Here is an 18384-nt window from a genome sequence, read left to right as displayed (position 1 = left end):
CATCTTGGATCCCCTGACTATTTTTCTCTCTTTCTCTCTTTTCCAGTTACAGAGGTAGAGGAAGAGGAAGATGAAGAGGAAGAGGAAGAGGAGGAAGCACCTGGTCTTCTAATTGATGCAATTGAAGTTACAGAGACTATAATTCAGGTAAGTGAAGTGTAAAATATAACTATTAACAACAGGATGTTGATGCCTAAAATAAACAGTAACAACAGTATGTTGATGCAGAAGGAACCCAACAGCAACGGGATGGTGGTGCAGAATGTAACCAGCATCAACGGGACGGGGCTGCTGAATGTAACCAGCATCAAGAGGGTGAAAATCTCAGAAGAAGCGCTGTTGTTTCTCACAGGCTCTGTGTCCACCATCCTCATCCCTTCCTTCTACACACTGGTCTGCCTCATCAGCTTGCCGATCAACATCTTTGCAGTGGTGGCCTTCACACTGTGGATCAAACCCAAGATGCCGGCAGCCATCTACATGTTGAATCTGGCCTGTGCCGATCTGCTCTTTGCTGTGCTGCTCCCCTTCAAGATCTCCTACCACTTTGGCGGCAACAACTGGATATTCGGATCGCTCATGTGCCGTGTGGTCACCGCAGCCTTCTACTGGAACATGTATTGCTCTGTTCTGCTCATAACTTGCATCAGTGTGGACCGTCTCCTTGCTGTAGTCTATCCTCTTGATTCGCTGTCTTGGAGGACGCCAAGGAACGCAATCATGGCCTGCGTCGCCATGTGGATATTATCCTTCGCTGGCACTGTGCCCCTAGTCCTCCACGACCAGACTTTTCCCCTCAGTCAGCTGAACATCACCACCTGCCACGACGTCCAGTCTGTGCACGAGATAATCGGGTACTACAAGTTCTACTTCATCACCCTGTCCTGCGCCTTCTTCTTCCTGCCTCTGCTCATCACAGTGGTGTCCTACACTCGTGTGATCTGGGCACTGAGCAGGGTCCCACACGGTGGTCTAGGAAGTTCACACAGGAGAACAAGAGCAGTGGTGATGGCTGGAACAGTGCTGCTGATATTTGTGCTGTGTTTCACACCCACAAACTGTCTACTGATGGCACGCTATCTGCAATTTAACGGAGGTGCTGAGGCGTTCAAAGAGACCAGCTCCTACGCAGCCTATCTAGTTTGTATGTGTTTAGGAAGTCTGAACTGCCTCCTGGATCCCCTGCTCTTCTACTTTGGCTCATCCCAGTGCCAGGAACAACTTTCCAGAACATTGAGATGTGAGAAGATTTTGGAGGCCTTCAGTGGACTTTCCTTTTCTGGCCTCAGTAGTCGCTGAATTAGGATGAGAACAACCTGATCCTGTGACCTGCAGGTTGACCTCCACCCAGTCTTCATACCATAAAAACTCCATTTTGGAGACAAAATGAAAACTAGGGCTTCTTCCAAACCACATGCTTTCAATCAGATAAAATAGATATACTATATGACCAACACTGCAGAATAGTCGGATGGAACTGTCTGGTCGACAGTGGTCAACAAGCAATGACACCCTGAACCCATGCTCAATTCAATAACAATGCTTCCTCTGCCTCTCTCTCTTCCCAGAGGTGGGGCGGTCACAGACGTATGTCGTGAAACCACATTCCATTCTGTTCTGAAAACCAGCTCATTTTATTGAATGACTGAAGCAAAGCGCAAATAATGTTTAAACTGTCTGGATTTGGTTAATATTGTTTTATAACTGCTTCGAGGTAATTTGATAGAAATTCCAAAAGTGTTCCAGGTTTTATGAAATTTAAATTGAGAAGCCTATTATATAAAGTTATTTACCTATAGAATGCAGCTAAACATACACCATATAACTATACTGCAACTAGTAATGTTATCATGTGTTCAATTCATATAATGTTGGATATATCATGTTATGATAGTTGATTACACTGTTGTAATGATTTTGTTATAATCTACATTTGTGTAATACCCCTTCCGCTTGACACACATTTACATTACATTACATTTAGCTGACGCTTTTATCCAAAGCGACTTACAATAAGTGCATTCAACCATGAGGGTACAAACCCAGAAAAACAAGAATCAAGAAAGTACAATTTCTTCAAAAAAGCCAAACTACAATGTGCTATAATTAAGTGCCATTTAAGTGCTACTAAATTGTTAGTTTAAACTTTTATTCTAGGTATAGTTAGAAGAGGTGTGTTTTTAGTTTGCGGCGGAAGATGTATAGACTTTCTGCTTTCCTGATGTCATTGGGGAGCTCATTCCACCATTTAGGAGCCAGGACAGCAAACAGTCGTGATTTTGTTGAGTGTTTAGCTCGCAGTGAGGGAGCAACAAACCGATTGGCAGATGCAGAGCGAAGTGAATGGGCTGGGGTGTAACGTTTGACCATGTCCTGGATGTAGACTGGACCCGATCCGTTCGTAGCACGGTACGCAAGTACTAATGTATTGAAACGGATACGGGCAGCCACTGGTAACCAGTGAAGGGAGCGGAGGAGAGGAGTGGTGTGAGTGAATTTAGGTTGGTTAAAGACCAGTCGAGCTGCTGCATTCTGGATGAGCTGCAGAGGTCGTATGGCACTAGCAGGTAGACCTGCCAGGAGGGAGTTACAATAGTCTAGGCGTGAGATGACCAGGGCCTGGACCAGAACCTGCGCCGTCTTCTGAGTGAGAATGGGGCGCATTCTCCTGATGTTGTGCAGCATGAATCTACAGGAACGTGTTGTTGCAGTAATGTTGGCAGTAAGGGAGAGTTGACTGTTGAGTGTCACACCCAGGTTCCTAGCAGTCTGGGTTGGGGCTAACACGGAGTTGTCAAAGGTAATAGTCAGGTCGTGGGTGGGAGAGCCTTTCCCTGGAAGAAAAAGTAGTTCAGTCTTGTCAAGGTTAATTTTCAGGTGATGTGCAGACATCCACTGAGAGATGTCAGTCAGACAGGCAGAGATTCGTGCTGCTACCTGTGTTTCAGATTGGGGAAAAGAGAGGATTAGTTGGGTGTCATCAGCATAGCTATGGTAGGAAAAGCCATGTGAGTGAATGACAGAGCCGAGAGAGTTGGTGTACAGAGAGAAGAGGAGGGCACCCAGGACGGAACCTTGAGGGACCCCAGTAGTGAGAGGACAAGGTTCAGACACAGATCCATTCCAAGTTACCCGGTAAGTGCGGTCATTGAGGTAGGATGAGAGCAGGGAGAGAGCAGAGCCTGAGACGCCCAGGTCCTGAAGGGAGGAAATAAGTATCTGGTGGTTCACTGGGTCAAATGCAGCAGAGAGGTCTAGAAGGATAAGGACAGAGGAGAGAGAGGCTGCTCTAGCAGTGTGAAGTTGCTCGGAGAAAGCAAGGAGGGCAGTCTCAGTTGAGTGGCCTGCCTTGAAACCAGACTGGTGAGGGTCAAGGTTATTATGGTGGAGATAGGAGGAGAGTCGATTAAAGATAGCTCGCTCGAGAGTTTTGGAAAGAAAGGGAAGAAGAGAGACAGGTCTGTAGTTGTTTACTTCAGACGGGTTGAGGGTGGGTTTCTTCAGGAGAGGATTTACTCCTGCCTCCTTCGGGGGGTTAGGGAAACAGCCTGTTGACAGGGAAGTGTTGATAAGATTGGTGAGAAAAGGAAGAAAGTCAGGAGCGATAGACTGGAGAATGTGAGATTGGATTGGGTCAAGGGGGCAGGTGGTCGGGCGGGCGGAGGTTACCAAGGTAAGAACTTGATTGGGAGACGGGGGTGAAAGAGGAAAGCGAAGGGGATGAAGATGAAGTTATAGAAGGAGGATGAGAAAATGGGGAGTGTATGTCATCTATCCTTTTTGTAAAGTGGTTGACAGAGTGGCTTTATATATTATATTACAGAATATAACCTCACCATATATTAGTAGAGCTATATGATTTGGCACAGATTACTGAGCAGTTTTTTGAGTATATTTCTTTAACACGCTTCTCTTAAACTTGAAAATTCATAATAAACTCGTAATAAATATATAAAACATATCAGAAACCTGAACATGGACCCCTCCCATAGGGGTGGGGTCCATGGGTCTGACCTGATCTGACCTGGCCTGATTAATGAAAATGAAAAGAAAAATAATTTGTTCAATGTCATTGGTGTGTACGGGAAAAAGAGGACCAAGAAAATATCTGCTTCAATAGAAAGGTTCAGGTTTCTGATGTGCATAACCATGCATCTGTGTTTGTATGTGTGTGTGTGTGTGTGTGTGTGGATGTATGTGTGTGTGTGGATGTATGTGCACGCGCAAGAATTGTCATACTGTCTTCGCTTGTCAGCTTCCTCTCCCCTTTACACCTTTTGCAAAAAAAACTTACACTAATCCACACACACATGCATACACACATACAAACCTACAACAATAACATGACTTAAGCCAAACACTTCCATTTTATCGCCTTTGCTTTTGTCCCTTGGTGACACGATACCGACATCATTTGTTTTCTTTTCAAGCATCATAATCTGCTGATTGCTCATTTTACATCAAGCTTCCTTGACATTCAGACGTGTTATACGCTGTGTGATAAGCAAGGTTTTATCTAAGCTACATTTAAGGAGAATCATCAGTTGGGTGAAGGCCTTTTTTGAAGTTTGAAAATTGATGTTGAAAATTGACGATGGATGAGCACCATTGGCTGAACTTTCTTTTTGATGAGGAGATTACAGGGGAGTTTGACAATGACTTTGAGGAGAGGTTTTAGGAGGACACTAAGGATGAGATTGAGAACAAGCAGGTGCCCTGGCGAGGCGTCGCAGGCCCTGTGTGAGTCACCTCTGGGTAAACTGGGACACACACACCTCCCCCCTGCCGTTTTCTCCGTCCTGCCCCGCCCTGAGCCATCACGGATCTGATGGGGTTGGGAGACTTGAGCAGCGGCTGTGGAGGTAAAAACTGTGGCCTCAGGCTTCCTTGAACATTGCTATAACCAAGACTAACAGTGAGAGGAACCAATATATGGATTGATTTAGTTAGGTCAAGGTAAATGGTTTATATTCATATAGAGCTGTGATCCTTGATTGGTTATACATGTTTAGACTGCATTTATTTGCAAATGAATGCTAGGAAAAGAATAAAAGCGATAGGAAATTCGTAAGAAGTAAAATCTACCAGTGTTACTGACTCACTGCTTATTTTTTACTTCACATTATGTACAACCACCCTGGTTAACACTTTGATCAGTGTCGTTTCCTAAAAGTCTCCTCCATACACTCTCAGCGATGTGATACTCCATGCAGGATTTAAGGAACTCAAAGACGAAGATTGAAAAAAAGTGATGCCTCAGCTTTACATTTTCTCCTCAGTCACTTTTCTTCCTGTCTGTTTTAAATTGTTTAAGCTTATCACTTGAAATATCAGCTCATGACTCCAATATGTCAGTAATCGGCCTATCCCTGGTCACTTGTATTTCTTTAGTTATTGTTTTATCCATTCTCTCTCTAACCTGTTGTAGAGGGGGACACTAGGACCCAGGTACAATTTGGCAAATCAAGGGAGAGCATCTCAGCAGTTAAAAGGCCGATTGAGCACAATTGTGTGTCAGCATTCATTCCTGCTCTTGTGATCACGCCTGTGCACATGTCCTTGGTAAGCCAAACAAACTTTTGTTTTAATCAGAAAAGTGTGATTGTTGGGGTAATGTATGGGTGCAAATGCACCCTGAGGTATTGGAATTTTAATGTAAATATTGAATGTGTTGAGGTTTTACTATTTATATTGTTTCTTTTGTTAAGGGTCATAACGGTCTAGAATTAGTTGCAGTGCAGGTATGAAACTGCATTTTACTTTTAAACTGTGTTAGGCAATTAGACTGAAAATAACATTTGCTGTGTTTATTTTACAGGCAAAGTGCTGGTTGCCGTTTATTTTATGTTTATTTTATATTTTCTGTATTTTAAGTAGTGTTGATCTGCCTCTTTGTCTCTTTTAGTGCTATAGCTGTTGTTGGCCACCAGTCAAAGCCAGATTGAATTAGATCCATGCTGCCCCCTACTGATGATAAATGTGCTGTACTGAATGTGTTCTAGTAAAGCTGTAACTTGACACCACTTAAAAGGCAGTTTTCTACAGCAGATAGCGAAACACTAAAACAATTGGAAACGCTGAATTATATGACACCACACACACACAGACACACACACATTGGTGTTGTACGGAGGTGAGAGTCTTGTGAGGGTGTGAAGGAACTACTGAGGAAAAAGTTGACTTATTTTTAATTCATTACATGTAAATTGTGTTCACAGATTACAGGGGTGATATTATCAATTATTATCTGATATATCATCAAGATTTAGGGCATCGTCTTTGTCCGTCATGTCCAGATATCTGTGGCGGATGGAGTTTTTTTTTATTATTTACATTATTATTCATGTACAAACTTTGATGACAGATTTCAATAATCAAACAATGTAGTAGTTCTGATGATATTAAAATCAATACAAAAATGAATCAATAAAGTGTGATTGCCTTTTTCAAGCAGCATGAGCGAGGAAGGAAGGAAGGTCCATCTGTGTGTGTGAAAACCTGACTCAGTGAAATCACGCAGGTTGTGGTTCATGCATGGATGTAAATGGTCAGTGGGTGTTCATTGAAAGCTACACTCTGTACCCATGGACAGTGAGATAAGAATTGCTGTGTCATTATGAAAAGATTGATATATCCCCTATGACTTTATTCCCTTCTGCAAAAAGTCACCAACACAACACAAACGCCAATGTAGACACATCCTCACCCAACAAGTTTTCTTTGAAGCACATAGTTTTAGTGCCAGTACAAATAATTTTGTACTTACTTTCACATGTAATTGAATATTGTTACAAAGTCGTGTTGCATCTTTTTCTTAATGCAAGGATCCTCACCAAGTGCAGAAAAGCGTTCAGTGAACATTCTTCCGCTGACGGCTGCAGTATCTCTCTAAAGACAGCACCATATCGTTTTCTTTTTTACCTTAAAATAATGGATGAAGAATAATTTTGATGGTACATAATCTTAAAATAGGAACAACAACATGTCTGTTAAACCAGAACACTCCCACCAGAATGTCTGACAAAATTAACATTTGGAGACGTGCTTTACGGTATATGTCACACACCAACAACCAGAGCTGTAAATAGCAGCTTTCAATAAGAAAAATCTAACTCAGTGTCAGTATGGCCATCGTGGCAGAGCAAGCACTGAAAACAAAGAGGAGATGGTCGGAGGTACTGAAAAATAGGAAAAGATAAAGTGACCGGGTGAGAGTAAAAAGAATGTCTATCAGACCGGCTTTTAATCGTTGGCGAGAGATGAAGGACGCAAAAGGACTTAGGACAAATGCTGACTGGGTAAATTATATGGATTCTGAGGTTTCTTGTTCCTTTCCCATCAGCTTCTCAACAAATGTATGTGTGTACTGCTGTCGAAGGGGAGGCTCAAGGACAGAGTTGACTGACACGTCCCACCTGTAGGGGGACCCCGACTGTAGCCGAGAGCAGTTCTTACTTTCTTACATGCCTTGGCAGACGTATGTGCTTTGTGGTTACTGTTCCAGTATTTGTATTCTGTCTTAGACTTTTGCACTGTTGCATCCATATATCTAACAGCTGGGTTTGGTTTTCACATCTGATTCACACTAGCTGATAAAATCTGAGTTTCTGTGTGGGAGGCAGGTCAGGCTGTCTCTCTTTCTCTCTCTCTCTCTCTCTCTCTCTCGCTCTCGCTCTCTCATACACTAACTGACAAAGCTAGTCACTTAATTTCTTTCTTTTCTTTTTAAAGATTATGCATGTTTTTACATCACTGATCAGTTTATTCATGTCACCAAACACTTTGTGGACCAGCTGAGACACTGTTTCCATAGGACATTTCTAACTGAGCATAATATCCTCTGTGATATTCTCATTGTTGAGCTCTTTGTTTTTGTCTGTTCCTTTCACCAAGGCCGATTCCCGGGGAATGATAAAATATGCTAAAGTTAACGCAGAAAACCCTAAAACAGGAACTAAACTTGCCTGGAAACGTGCCAGTAACTTCACTGTGGACATAATCTCCCACAGTTTGTATCCTGCCTCTTTTTCGGAGCAGGAATGAGCTTCTATTAGTTTAGGAACGCCCAAACTCAGCAGGCTGCAAGAGTAGCCTGACCTCAGCAGAGGATACCATGACCAGCTGCACTTCCTCTCATAAAAAATGGAGCCTGCAATAATCAGTGTATTATATTAACAAGGGATCACATGCCTAGTTGGTTGCTAAAGGTTCAATCATGCTGATTCAATGATTAAGAGCGATCACCTGGCAATGCAGTCCATTTAGCGCTATGGGGCTTTATGGTGTCTCTCTTATCAATGTTTTTGCTTTCATATCCCACAATTATGTTGTTTTGGTTTTCACTGTATCAGACAAGAAAAAATGCCCTTTAAACCCACAGTGCACTTCCTGCAGCACCAAACAGGAAACTTAGTAATGAGCTGGTGAACATAGTGGAACATTTAACCATCAAAGAGCCAAATATTTCCCTTTGGAGCTGAGGGAAACCAAAAATCAGCGTGGTACAGAAACATGAATCTATCTACTAGTTCAAAGAAATGTCTGTCTTTCTGTCCAGCTGTCCGTATGTCTCTCTGTGAAACGCATATCTCACATATATCGGCTTCACACTTGGCATGTGTATTGATAAGACCCAATTTGTCTTGGGATTCATTCAATATGAATAAACTTTGAATAAACAGGTGACCGGCGCTCTGGGACTCATCAACATAAGTGATGTTGTTGATCACGACAACAGTACATCCACAACAACAGGCACGTTCAGGACAGCAGCAATGACAACAGATTCTCCAGTCTGGGATTCTGCAAACTGAGTTGAACTTGACAGAACTTTGAACAAACAGCTTCAGGGTTTTTGTGGATTGAGTCCTGCAGCCGCTCTTTATTTGCCACGGCTCAATTTCCTGCAGGTCACTTTTACAGTTTCAGAAAGAAAGCTGCAACCGGCATCACCACAGACCAAACAAACATGTTTAGAAACGACACTGCACAAGTAAACACGGATGCTAATGTTGCTCTGTATCTGCTCAACTTTAAAGTTAATTATATGTGAGTTAAAATTCTAACATCAAAATTATGTTTTGTATTTTAAACTGTTCCACAAATATAGTTTGACATTTTAGAGTTGGATGAGGAGACTGATAGGAGTCTCATAGCTGTGCATTAAGGAGCAACTACACCCTCAATTACAGTTTTTTGCACTGTGATCTTTCCAACAGAATTCAACGTGTGTGCCAGTTTCTGTCTGCTTCGATTTGAAAGTTTGTTTCATCTGAATCCTCTGGCCCCTTCCTAACCATGACATAACAGACAAGATACTGAGATACTGCACCATGTATAAAAAGTAGAGCACAAGCTATACATACAGCCTACACTGTTTTTTACACTGAACACATTACAGCCTGAGTCCTAATAAGCATGAAATGATTGCATATCTCAAAAGCACATTTTTTATTATTGTATGAAACAGGTCGTGGTGACAGATATATTTGTGAGGAAGTAGGTTTAGTCTGTCTTTCTGTGAGCTCAGATATCGACTCCCTGTGGATATAAAGCTCAGGATGAATGAGTCAGACGACTCTCCCCCATCCTGGCCTCATCATCTTCCAAACTCTCACAAAGAGAAAGCAACCAGCATATTTCTCTTTCTTTATAAACACACTTTCTTTGTACCGACTTCCATCCTCATATCCTGTGTTTTATAACTGCAGAGCTCCTAGAATCAGACACATGAAGGTTAAAGCCCCCGTGACTTCAGCTTGTTTGAGCTTGATCTCTATGCGAGAACTGTCTTCCCATAGAGTTAGGGTTAGAGTTTTCTGTTTTATTAAAACAGAAAATAAACATCATGTGATCGCCTGGAACAAGACGCCATAAGAGCCATTAGATTTACATTAGGTCATTTTAGTGGCTAAATTCATCCCATCTCATTTTCCATCTGATGAGGTTATCTGACTGTTACAAACAGGAAACACTTAGGAATCTCCAGGGATATTTCTTCAAGTATGGTATGTTTATATAACACATTCTGTTCTCTATGTCCCCTGAAATGTGTTGGTGAAAGGTTTTCCAGACATTCCCAAAGTTCAAAAAACAGCACAAAACCTTTGACAGTCCACTTAAATCCTCTGAAATTCAGAACTAACACTGACAGTGACACCATAAATATCCATGACAAGGACGTAGCTGTACGCTGTAGTTCACTGCCTAGTGTGAGTTTCAGTCCTACTCAGTTTCTCTTGGTTGCATCACTTCATTGTGGTATAAATCACTAAATGTGAAGAAGGTTGTGCGGCCGTGCTTTTTCCAATCAAGAAATATCCCTGCGGTCAGACAATGTGTATCTTTTTTGACAGTTCTGATAAATGAATCCATGTTATTTTGTCTTCACTCTGAGAATATTGTGATTCATTATAAACCTGCTTCAGCCTGGGTCTGTATGGGTCTGCCTTCATTACTCCAGTATGGACTCTCTTCTTTGACGGATTTTAGATTTTAATACAGAATTACCCATAAGAAACTATGCAAGTGAGTGAGTACATTTCTGAACTTTTGTGTTCTCAGTGCTTGATCTTAAAGGTAAGTGATACCAAGCATTTTCTGTTGTTGCCTGTAGACCTCTTGATTGCCTAAAAGACTGTAATTTGCTCTCAGTTGTTTAATAGTTTTCTATTTGATAAAATATAAAACTTTATTGATTCCACACCAGGGAAATTCACTTGCAGCAGACAAGCCAGATTTAGGCAAGAGAATAAAAAAGGCAATAGAATAAAATAAAACCTTTCACAACAGACAGAAAATATTGTTTGTAGGGTGTACACTGTATTTGTGCATTAGTATAGGGGATATTGAAATAGACATATCCATATATATGCATCTATAGACTTTTAAAGATAAAAAGGCACGGATCTACACAAAATGAATATAAATATAAAAAAAACCACATATATATTATAAATGGGTATAAATTCACCATATTAGCACTATAGTATAACTGTGTGTATAAATGTGTGTGTGTATATGCAAAAGTAACGATGAGTAGCTGTAATGTGGACAAACTGTGCAGTATTAGGTTTATATTGGTGCTATGGAGTCTGACAGCAGTGGAATGGTAATGTTCTTTTGTCTGCAGCCAAGAATCAACGCTGTCTCCTTCAACCTTTAATACAAGTTGAGGTCCAGTTATGGTGCAGTCAGTGTAGTGTGTGTGTTTCCTGTCAGTGCGACGGGAAAGGTGACATCAGTGGACAGGAATGTCTCTGTGTGTGCAGATGCTGTTGTTGATTGGCTGTTGGGGGTTTTGTGTTTTTTCCTTCAGACTTTGGGAGGAAACCAACTCACTGGTCACGATCAGCAGCAGAAAGAGTGCGAGAGAGACGAGACACGCAGAGAACTGAAACGCGGATTTACCATATTTAATATAATCTTTTTTTCTATTGTTGTTATTGCTTAATTTTTCACCAGCACAATGTTTCCAGTGTTTCCAACAGTGCTGTTTCTGGTGTGTGCATGTGCTGCCTCAGCTGGGGTCAACAACGGTAAGAACAACGGTAAGAACGATTCACTTATAATGAAAAAATAACACCGGTATATAAGGTTTGATATGTTTTACTGTGTTATTTTATTAAAAAAGAAAAGGTGAGTTGGTTTAATACTCATCAACTACAGACAAATTAAAGGGAAAAGGCTGAATGAATGGAGAGTGTTTACAGTGGTACAGTTATATGTATATATCATACATGTGTATATCTTGAATGGGTTTAAGGCAAGAGGAACCGATCTGAGTGACTTTGAAAAGGGTTCACTGTTGGGGTATGGATGGCACGAGCTGCAGTCGCTCAATTGTTTATGATGCATGGATGGATAGATGGAGATGGATGGATGATGGATGGAGGGGAAAAACAAGACCTAACCGATCATATTGTGAATAGGTAAAAGTGTGTTTCTATGGAGGCAGTGCAGGTATTAAATGAATTGTCAGTTGTTCTCTCAAAAGGTACTAAACTCAAGTGAATAGAAAACATACCTAACGTACCAAAGACCAAAACCAAACCTATTATCTCAATAGGAACAGTGACTAAAGGAAAACCTGAAGAGCAAATCCTCCTCAGGTTCTCGCGGTGACTGAGAGCGTCAGAGCAGGACGTGATCAGACAGTCCGCCCACAATCACATAGAGAGGGGTGTCAAAGTGGGGCTGCGGTGCACAAGCCACTCACTACAAAGATGGCTGCATGTTTGAGAGATGAGTGGTGCAAAGACCACAGGCACTGGTCCACAGAGATGTGAAAAAAGCAATATGATCAGATGAGTCATTCGATGACATCTTCATTCTATGACAAAACATTTCTGTCTGGCTCCAGAATGAGAAAGCCCCCATCCCCTGGACAGGAGGGGGTAACTGAATGTTTTTTTATGAAATGATGTGAATCATATGCTCTTAACAGTTACCAGATGAACACTGGGAGAAATGGGAGATTTCAGACTCAGATGTTTGTCAGCGCTCTCCACCACCATCAGGAAAAATAAAATGGGGGAATATGTTTTGGCAAATAAGTTTTAGCTCCCTGCAGTAGAGTTCAGAGATTTGTAGAATCAATGCCAATATGCCCTGAATCTGTAGTGGCCCAACAATGAACTCTTCTCAATATGATGATTTGCTGTTTTCCGTACCTTTATATCATTGTGACCTGACTGTTTTTCTCTTTGAGACTTTTGGTTGAGTAAAACAAGCCATTTGATGGCATCTTTTGATTTGGGCATTTCATTGACCAACACATTTTATTTGGCAAAATTATCAAAGTAAGCGAAAAAACGGGAAAAAAAATCGATTTCAAATTCAATTAATCCTTTAATCAAGCCAATTAAGCTGCCACATCCTTATTCTTCTTATTTTAGAAGCTTGAATTTAAATATATATATATAAAAATTCAGTTTTAGAATATAAATCATTTGAATCCAAAAACCTGTTCACACTTTGATTAAACGGTCTTTCGCTCTCTCCCCTCACCTTTTTTTTCTCTCCCTCTCTCTCCAGGCACCATGCAAGTGCGGACGTTTCTTGTCTCTGTTGGCACATATGAAACAATAGACCCTAACTATTTTAATTCATATGATGAGGTCACCGGATCTTATATCTCTAAAAGTGGTCTGGTGCGTAATTTAACCGGAATGAAGACGGTGGAAATCTCAGAAGAAGCGCTGTTGTTTCTCACAGGCTCTGTGTCCACCATCCTCATCCCTTCCTTCTACACACTGGTCTGCCTCCTCAGCTTACCGATCAACATCTGTGCAGTGGTGGCCTTCACTCTGAGGATCAAACCCAAGAAGCCGGCGGCCATCTACATGTTGAATCTGGCCTGTGCCGATCTGCTCTTTGCTGTGCTGCTCCCCTTCAAGATCTCCTACCACTTTGGCGGCAACAACTGGATATTCGGCTCGCTCATGTGCCGTGTGGTCACCGCAGCCTTCTACTGGAACATGTATTGCTCTGTTCTGCTCATAACTTGCATCAGTGTGGACCGTCTCCTTGCTGTAGTCTATCCTATTGACTCTCTGTCTTGGAGGAGGCCAAGGAACGCAATCATGGCCTGCGTCGCCATGTGGATATTATCCTTCGCTGGCACTGTGCCCCTTGTCCTCCACGACCAGACTTTTCCCCTCAGTCAGCTGCACATCACCACCTGCCACGACGTCCAGTCTGTCCACAAGGTAATCTGGTACTACAAGTTCTACTTCATCGCCCTGTGCTGCACCTTCTTCTTCCTGCCTCTGCTCATCACAGTGGTGTCCTACACTCGTGTGATCTGGGCACTGAGCAGAGTCCCACGCGGCGTTCTAGGACGTTCACGCAGGAGAACAAGAGCAGTGGTGATGGCTGGAACAGTGCTGGTGATATTTGTGCTGTGTTTCACACCCACAAACTGTCTACTGATGGCACACTATCTGCAATTTAACGGAAGTGCTGAGGCGTTCCAAGAGAGCACTGATAGCTCTTATGTAGCCTATCTCGTGTTTATGTGTTTGGGAAGTCTGAACTGCCTCCTGGATCCCCTGGTCTACTACTTTGGCTCATCCCAGTGCCAGAAACAACTATCCAGCACACTGAGGTGTGAGAAGAATTTGGATGGCAGCAGCATACGGTTCTCATCATCTGATTCCCGCCAATCCAGCTCCAGAACAATTCTGAAATCCAGCCGCACAGAAAGTTCCAAAATACAAAATCCAATCACCAAGATGGACTCGTTCCAGGCCAACCTCAACAGCCAGTACAATAAACTGCTGGTTTGAGAGACCGTTACTGAGAAGACGTGACCGGGTGACTTAACTAACTCTTACCTGTAGTCGACCATTGTCTTTATTATGAAGGTCAATTAAAAGCAAAGAGAGCACAAAGCCAATCTGTAGGGTTTAGTCTGCTGTATTTGTTCTTCTTTCATGATGACAGGATAGTAAAGATTAAGATGAGAATGTTTTCTTAAGCACTTCATGTGAACATTTCATACTATGAAATGCTTTTCTTTTTTGCACTGTAAGTGTTTATAGCTGTTTTCAGACGTGGACTCTGCAGAATTGGGTACAGACTCTCTTTAGAGTTTGTCTTTCAAACATGAACCACCCAGATTCTCCACTCAGACATGTTCACAAGACTGAAATCTGTGGAGCGTTCAGGTGAGGGCTGGTGCAGCAGGCCGGACTGGTGTGGTAATTCCGCTGAGGAGATCACATGTTTTTATTTACATCACATGGACACAAGCGTCTGCCCTAATCACCAAAAGCTCTCTCGACGTCTTCGTTGGTGTCCTCTTCATGTTTGGCACCACTTTTTCATCCGCATTTTTATTTGTTTTAGTTTTGCGACTGTTGTGTGTCAGAAACGTCATCAACCCCCCACTTGCTCGATTTGAATCCTGCGGAGGATCTCCTGCCGTGTTCTCACATCGGCTCCTTCAGACATTCTGCAGACTTGTTACTAGGGGGCTTGCTTGCTGGAGAAACTCCACAGAAAGTCCAGAGGCTCTCAATTGGACATTTGCCTTCTTACATACGGCTCCTCCCGAGAAATCAGGAGATTATCCGGAGTTCAGGACATATCTGTAAGCAGCTATGAGTTTATAACCTAAGCCCATAGGCATTACATTTAATGGAAGGAAACTACTTGCTACTTTTGTCTATATTTTGAATTATTTCAGCATATATTTGCTAATAAGCTCATTTTCATGGTCTTATGTTTTATGTTTTACTTTGTAATTACTTACTGAAGTGTTAAATACATATTAGTCCGACTTTGATTGGGTCAGTCCAAGAAACATCCCAGGCACTGGATTATACCACCCACCTTGATAAAGTTAGACCTATGTTGCGTCCTGCTGGTGATAAATGTGCAGTACTGAATGTGTGTCCAATTAAAGCATTTTACACCTCTGTCAGGGTCGTTTACTCCAGCAGATGGCGCAACACTAAAGGAAGTAGAAATACAGACCGTATGACCACACACACTCTCACACACACACACCCACACACACACACACACACACACACACAAGCATTGGTGTTCAGGGAGAAAGAGTCGACTAATTTGTTTTAATTACTTTGTTTTATTCTGTAACTTGTGCAGAGACACTAGGTCTTTTCATCATTGGATTACTCAGCAAGTAATTCCCGATTTACGAAATATCTAAAGACACTTCTTATACTTTTATAAAAACATTGTTTTGAATAAAGCCTTATTTTAAAAAATAACATTTTCAAATGTCGTTTTTTAAACGAGGCTTAAATAAGTGTGCACAGTTCGCAGGAGGTTGGAATAGATCATTTGAGCTTTTGTGTGGATCCAATAGGAAGACAATCAACAACGCACTTTTAAATAGAAACCTCAAGCTTTAAAAATCACAGCAGTGGATGTTATGCTGCTGGAATAATAATTTCCCCTGATAACACACACACATATGAGATATTATCGGATATAGATATGATCCGAATCTGTTCCCGATAAATGCGGCGGAAGGAAGATACTTTTTTTTAAATACAGAATTATTCATGAACTAACTTTAATGACGCGTTTCAATAATAAACAAACAATGTGTAAGTGTTGATGAAAACACAGAACAAAAATAAATCAGTAAATAAAGGTTACAAGTGTCATGGTGTCATTCATGCAGCATGAAGCAGGCGGAAGGAAGACGCACCAGTGTATGTGTGTGTGTGGGTGTGTGTGCCGGTAAATTAGGTATGATCACCTGACCTGGTGACATCACACAGGTCTTAAACCAGTTTGTTTTTTTTAAAGGAAGCGAGGCAAAGCCGCGCCCGCGGACACACACAAACACACAGAGACAATCTCTCACACACTTGCTTTTACTCGTCTCCCTGTGCAGTCATGACTTCTGATACTCGGTGGCTTCAGCTGCTCCTGCTCCTGTGTTGCCTACAGACTGTCCTGTCGCAGAAAGGTAACGTGATCCTGTTCACTCCACTTAGCTACACAATATTCAGCTCAGACACAATCAACATACTGAACTTACATGCGTTGAATTTGTAGGCCCTGTTTGTTTGACTTGTTATTTTGATCCTGACTGTCATCACAGACTGGTTTGTAAGAGTCAGAAGTCGTTTGGTCATATGGAATATTAGCTGAATGTTAAATGGATGGTTGTGACAGGACTGACTCAAGCTCAGAGGCCTGTTTGTCTACAGAGAGGACGGAAGTCAAAATACAGGCAGCTGACAGGAGCCGATTTTCAGGTGTAGTCAGAGTTTAGTGCATTCCTGCACAAAAACCTGTCACACTTCTGCTTATCATGTTTTTTGATTTTGTGTCTGCGCAGACGAAAGAGGCCTCACCGGAACAGAGACAAACAATGGGGTGTGGGTCAGCAACCAAGCCAAAGAAGTCCTCAGCAGTAGCCTCACGACCATCTTCCTCCCGATCATCTACATCATCGTGTTTGCTGTGGGGCTGCCCACCAACGCCATGGCGATCTGGGTATTCCTCTTCCGCACCAAGGAGAAGCACCCGTCCTCCATCTACATGGCCAACCTGGCCCTGGCCGACCTGCTCTTCGTCATCTGGGTCCCCCTAAAAATCGCCTACCACTTTAATGGCAACAACTGGATCTACGGAGAGGGTCTGTGCAAAGTGCTGGTGGCGTTTTTCTACGGCAACATGTACTGCTCCATCGCCTTTATCGCCTGCATAAGTGTTCAGCGTTACTGGGCCGTGGTCAACCCGCTGTCCCTGCATCAGAGGAACAACCGTGTAGCTGTGTACATCTCCGTCGCAGTGTGGGTGGTGATCTGGCTTCTTACCATCCCTCTGTACCTATACGACCAACAGGTCCGTGTCACCAATCTCAACATCCTCACATGCCATGACGTCACCAAGCCCAGTCAGAAGGAAATAGCCGCAGGCTACTTCCTGACAATGGGCATAGTGGGGTTTGTTGCTCCCACCGTGGTGTGCATCATCTCCTACGTCCTTATGCTCAGGGCGCTCAGGAACAGCATGATGGACGACAACATCGCCAAGAAGCGACGAAAGGCCGTGGTCTTGATCATCACGGTGTTGGTTATGTTCTTAGTGTGCTTCACCCCCAGTAACATAATGCTGCTGGTGCACTACATCCTGCTGCTGGGCGGGGCAACCGACAACCTGTACGGATTCTACATCACCACCCTGTGCTTGGCGAGCCTCAACAGCTGCTTCGACCCCTTTGTGTACTACTTCATCTCGGAGGACTTCCGGGACCATGTGAAGAACACGTTCCTGTGCAGGAGTGAGAGGACGGTGGAGAGGATGAGGGTCTCCTTCAGCGCTCTGAAATACTCGAGGAAGAGCAACACGTACACGTCCGACTCACGGAACACGCAGAGCACTGATTGTTAATGAACCGATCTTTTTAGGTTTTAATAAAATTGATTTCTTTCTTTATTTAAATTTACCGAGAAATGAAACGTCTTTGTGGAAGTTCGGGAGAGTCTCCTGTGATGTAATGACCTCTTCGAAGCATTGAAATCATGTTCTGTTTCTTCAAATAAAATTAAAAAGTGTTTATTTTTATACTTTTGACAACTTCAGACTTTGAAGCACTTTTTTTCAACAGTTTTGTTTGATTCATTGGGATTTGAATGACTTTATTTGTTCATTCATTTTTATTGTGTCTTGTCTTCTAGTCAGTGGTGTATTTTTATTGAGACAAACTCTTTGATATTCAAACCTTAAATGGCCAAAAATGTAGTATTTTGGAGGATATATGATATAATCTTTACATACATTTTTAAGTAATAATTTTAACTTTATTAACTTTAGTTTTTTACTTTTTAGTTTGCGTATAAAAGTACTTGCCCAGCGTATGTATCTTCCCCCCAGTCACACCATTTGTTTTGC

At 42.3% G+C, this 18384-nt stretch overlaps 3 protein-coding genes across 4 annotated transcripts; all 3 read left to right on the top strand.

Moving 5' to 3' along the window:
* The first annotated feature begins 235 nt into the window (after window positions 1–235).
* On the top strand, window positions 236–1760 carry LOC118125966 (proteinase-activated receptor 1-like). The gene has a single exon (XM_035185077.2). It carries the CDS (start codon window positions 250–252, stop codon window positions 1297–1299), a length of 1050 nt encoding a protein of 349 aa, XP_035040968.2. The 5' UTR covers window positions 236–249; the 3' UTR covers window positions 1300–1760.
* Window positions 1761–11324: 9564 nt separating this feature from the next.
* LOC118125767 (proteinase-activated receptor 1) lies at window positions 11325–16128 on the top strand. 2 transcript variants are annotated; one of them, XM_035184729.2, is made up of 2 exons: window positions 11325–11537; window positions 13036–16128. In XM_035184729.2, the coding sequence occupies exons 1-2, from the start codon at window positions 11468–11470 to the stop codon at window positions 14286–14288; spliced, it is 1323 nt and encodes a 440-aa protein (XP_035040620.1). In that variant the 5' UTR covers window positions 11325–11467; the 3' UTR covers window positions 14289–16128. The 2 variants fall into 2 exon arrangements, with proteins under 2 accessions (XP_035040620.1, XP_035040618.1); XM_035184727.2 differs by having other exon boundaries at window positions 11325–11549.
* An 85-nt stretch (window positions 16129–16213) lies between these two features.
* Window positions 16214–18069, top strand: LOC118125770 (proteinase-activated receptor 2). The gene is made up of 2 exons (XM_035184734.2): window positions 16214–16450; window positions 16826–18069. Exons 1-2 carry the CDS (start codon window positions 16378–16380, stop codon window positions 17881–17883), a joined length of 1131 nt encoding a protein of 376 aa, XP_035040625.1. The 5' UTR covers window positions 16214–16377; the 3' UTR covers window positions 17884–18069.
* Window positions 18070–18384: the final 315 nt, after the last annotated feature.

Source organism: Hippoglossus stenolepis, chromosome 18 (genome assembly GCF_022539355.2).
Source record: "Hippoglossus stenolepis isolate QCI-W04-F060 chromosome 18, HSTE1.2, whole genome shotgun sequence".
In the NCBI taxonomy this organism is placed as follows: domain Eukaryota; kingdom Metazoa; phylum Chordata; class Actinopteri; order Pleuronectiformes; family Pleuronectidae; genus Hippoglossus; species Hippoglossus stenolepis.
This window is presented reverse-complemented; position numbering and strand designations above follow the sequence as displayed.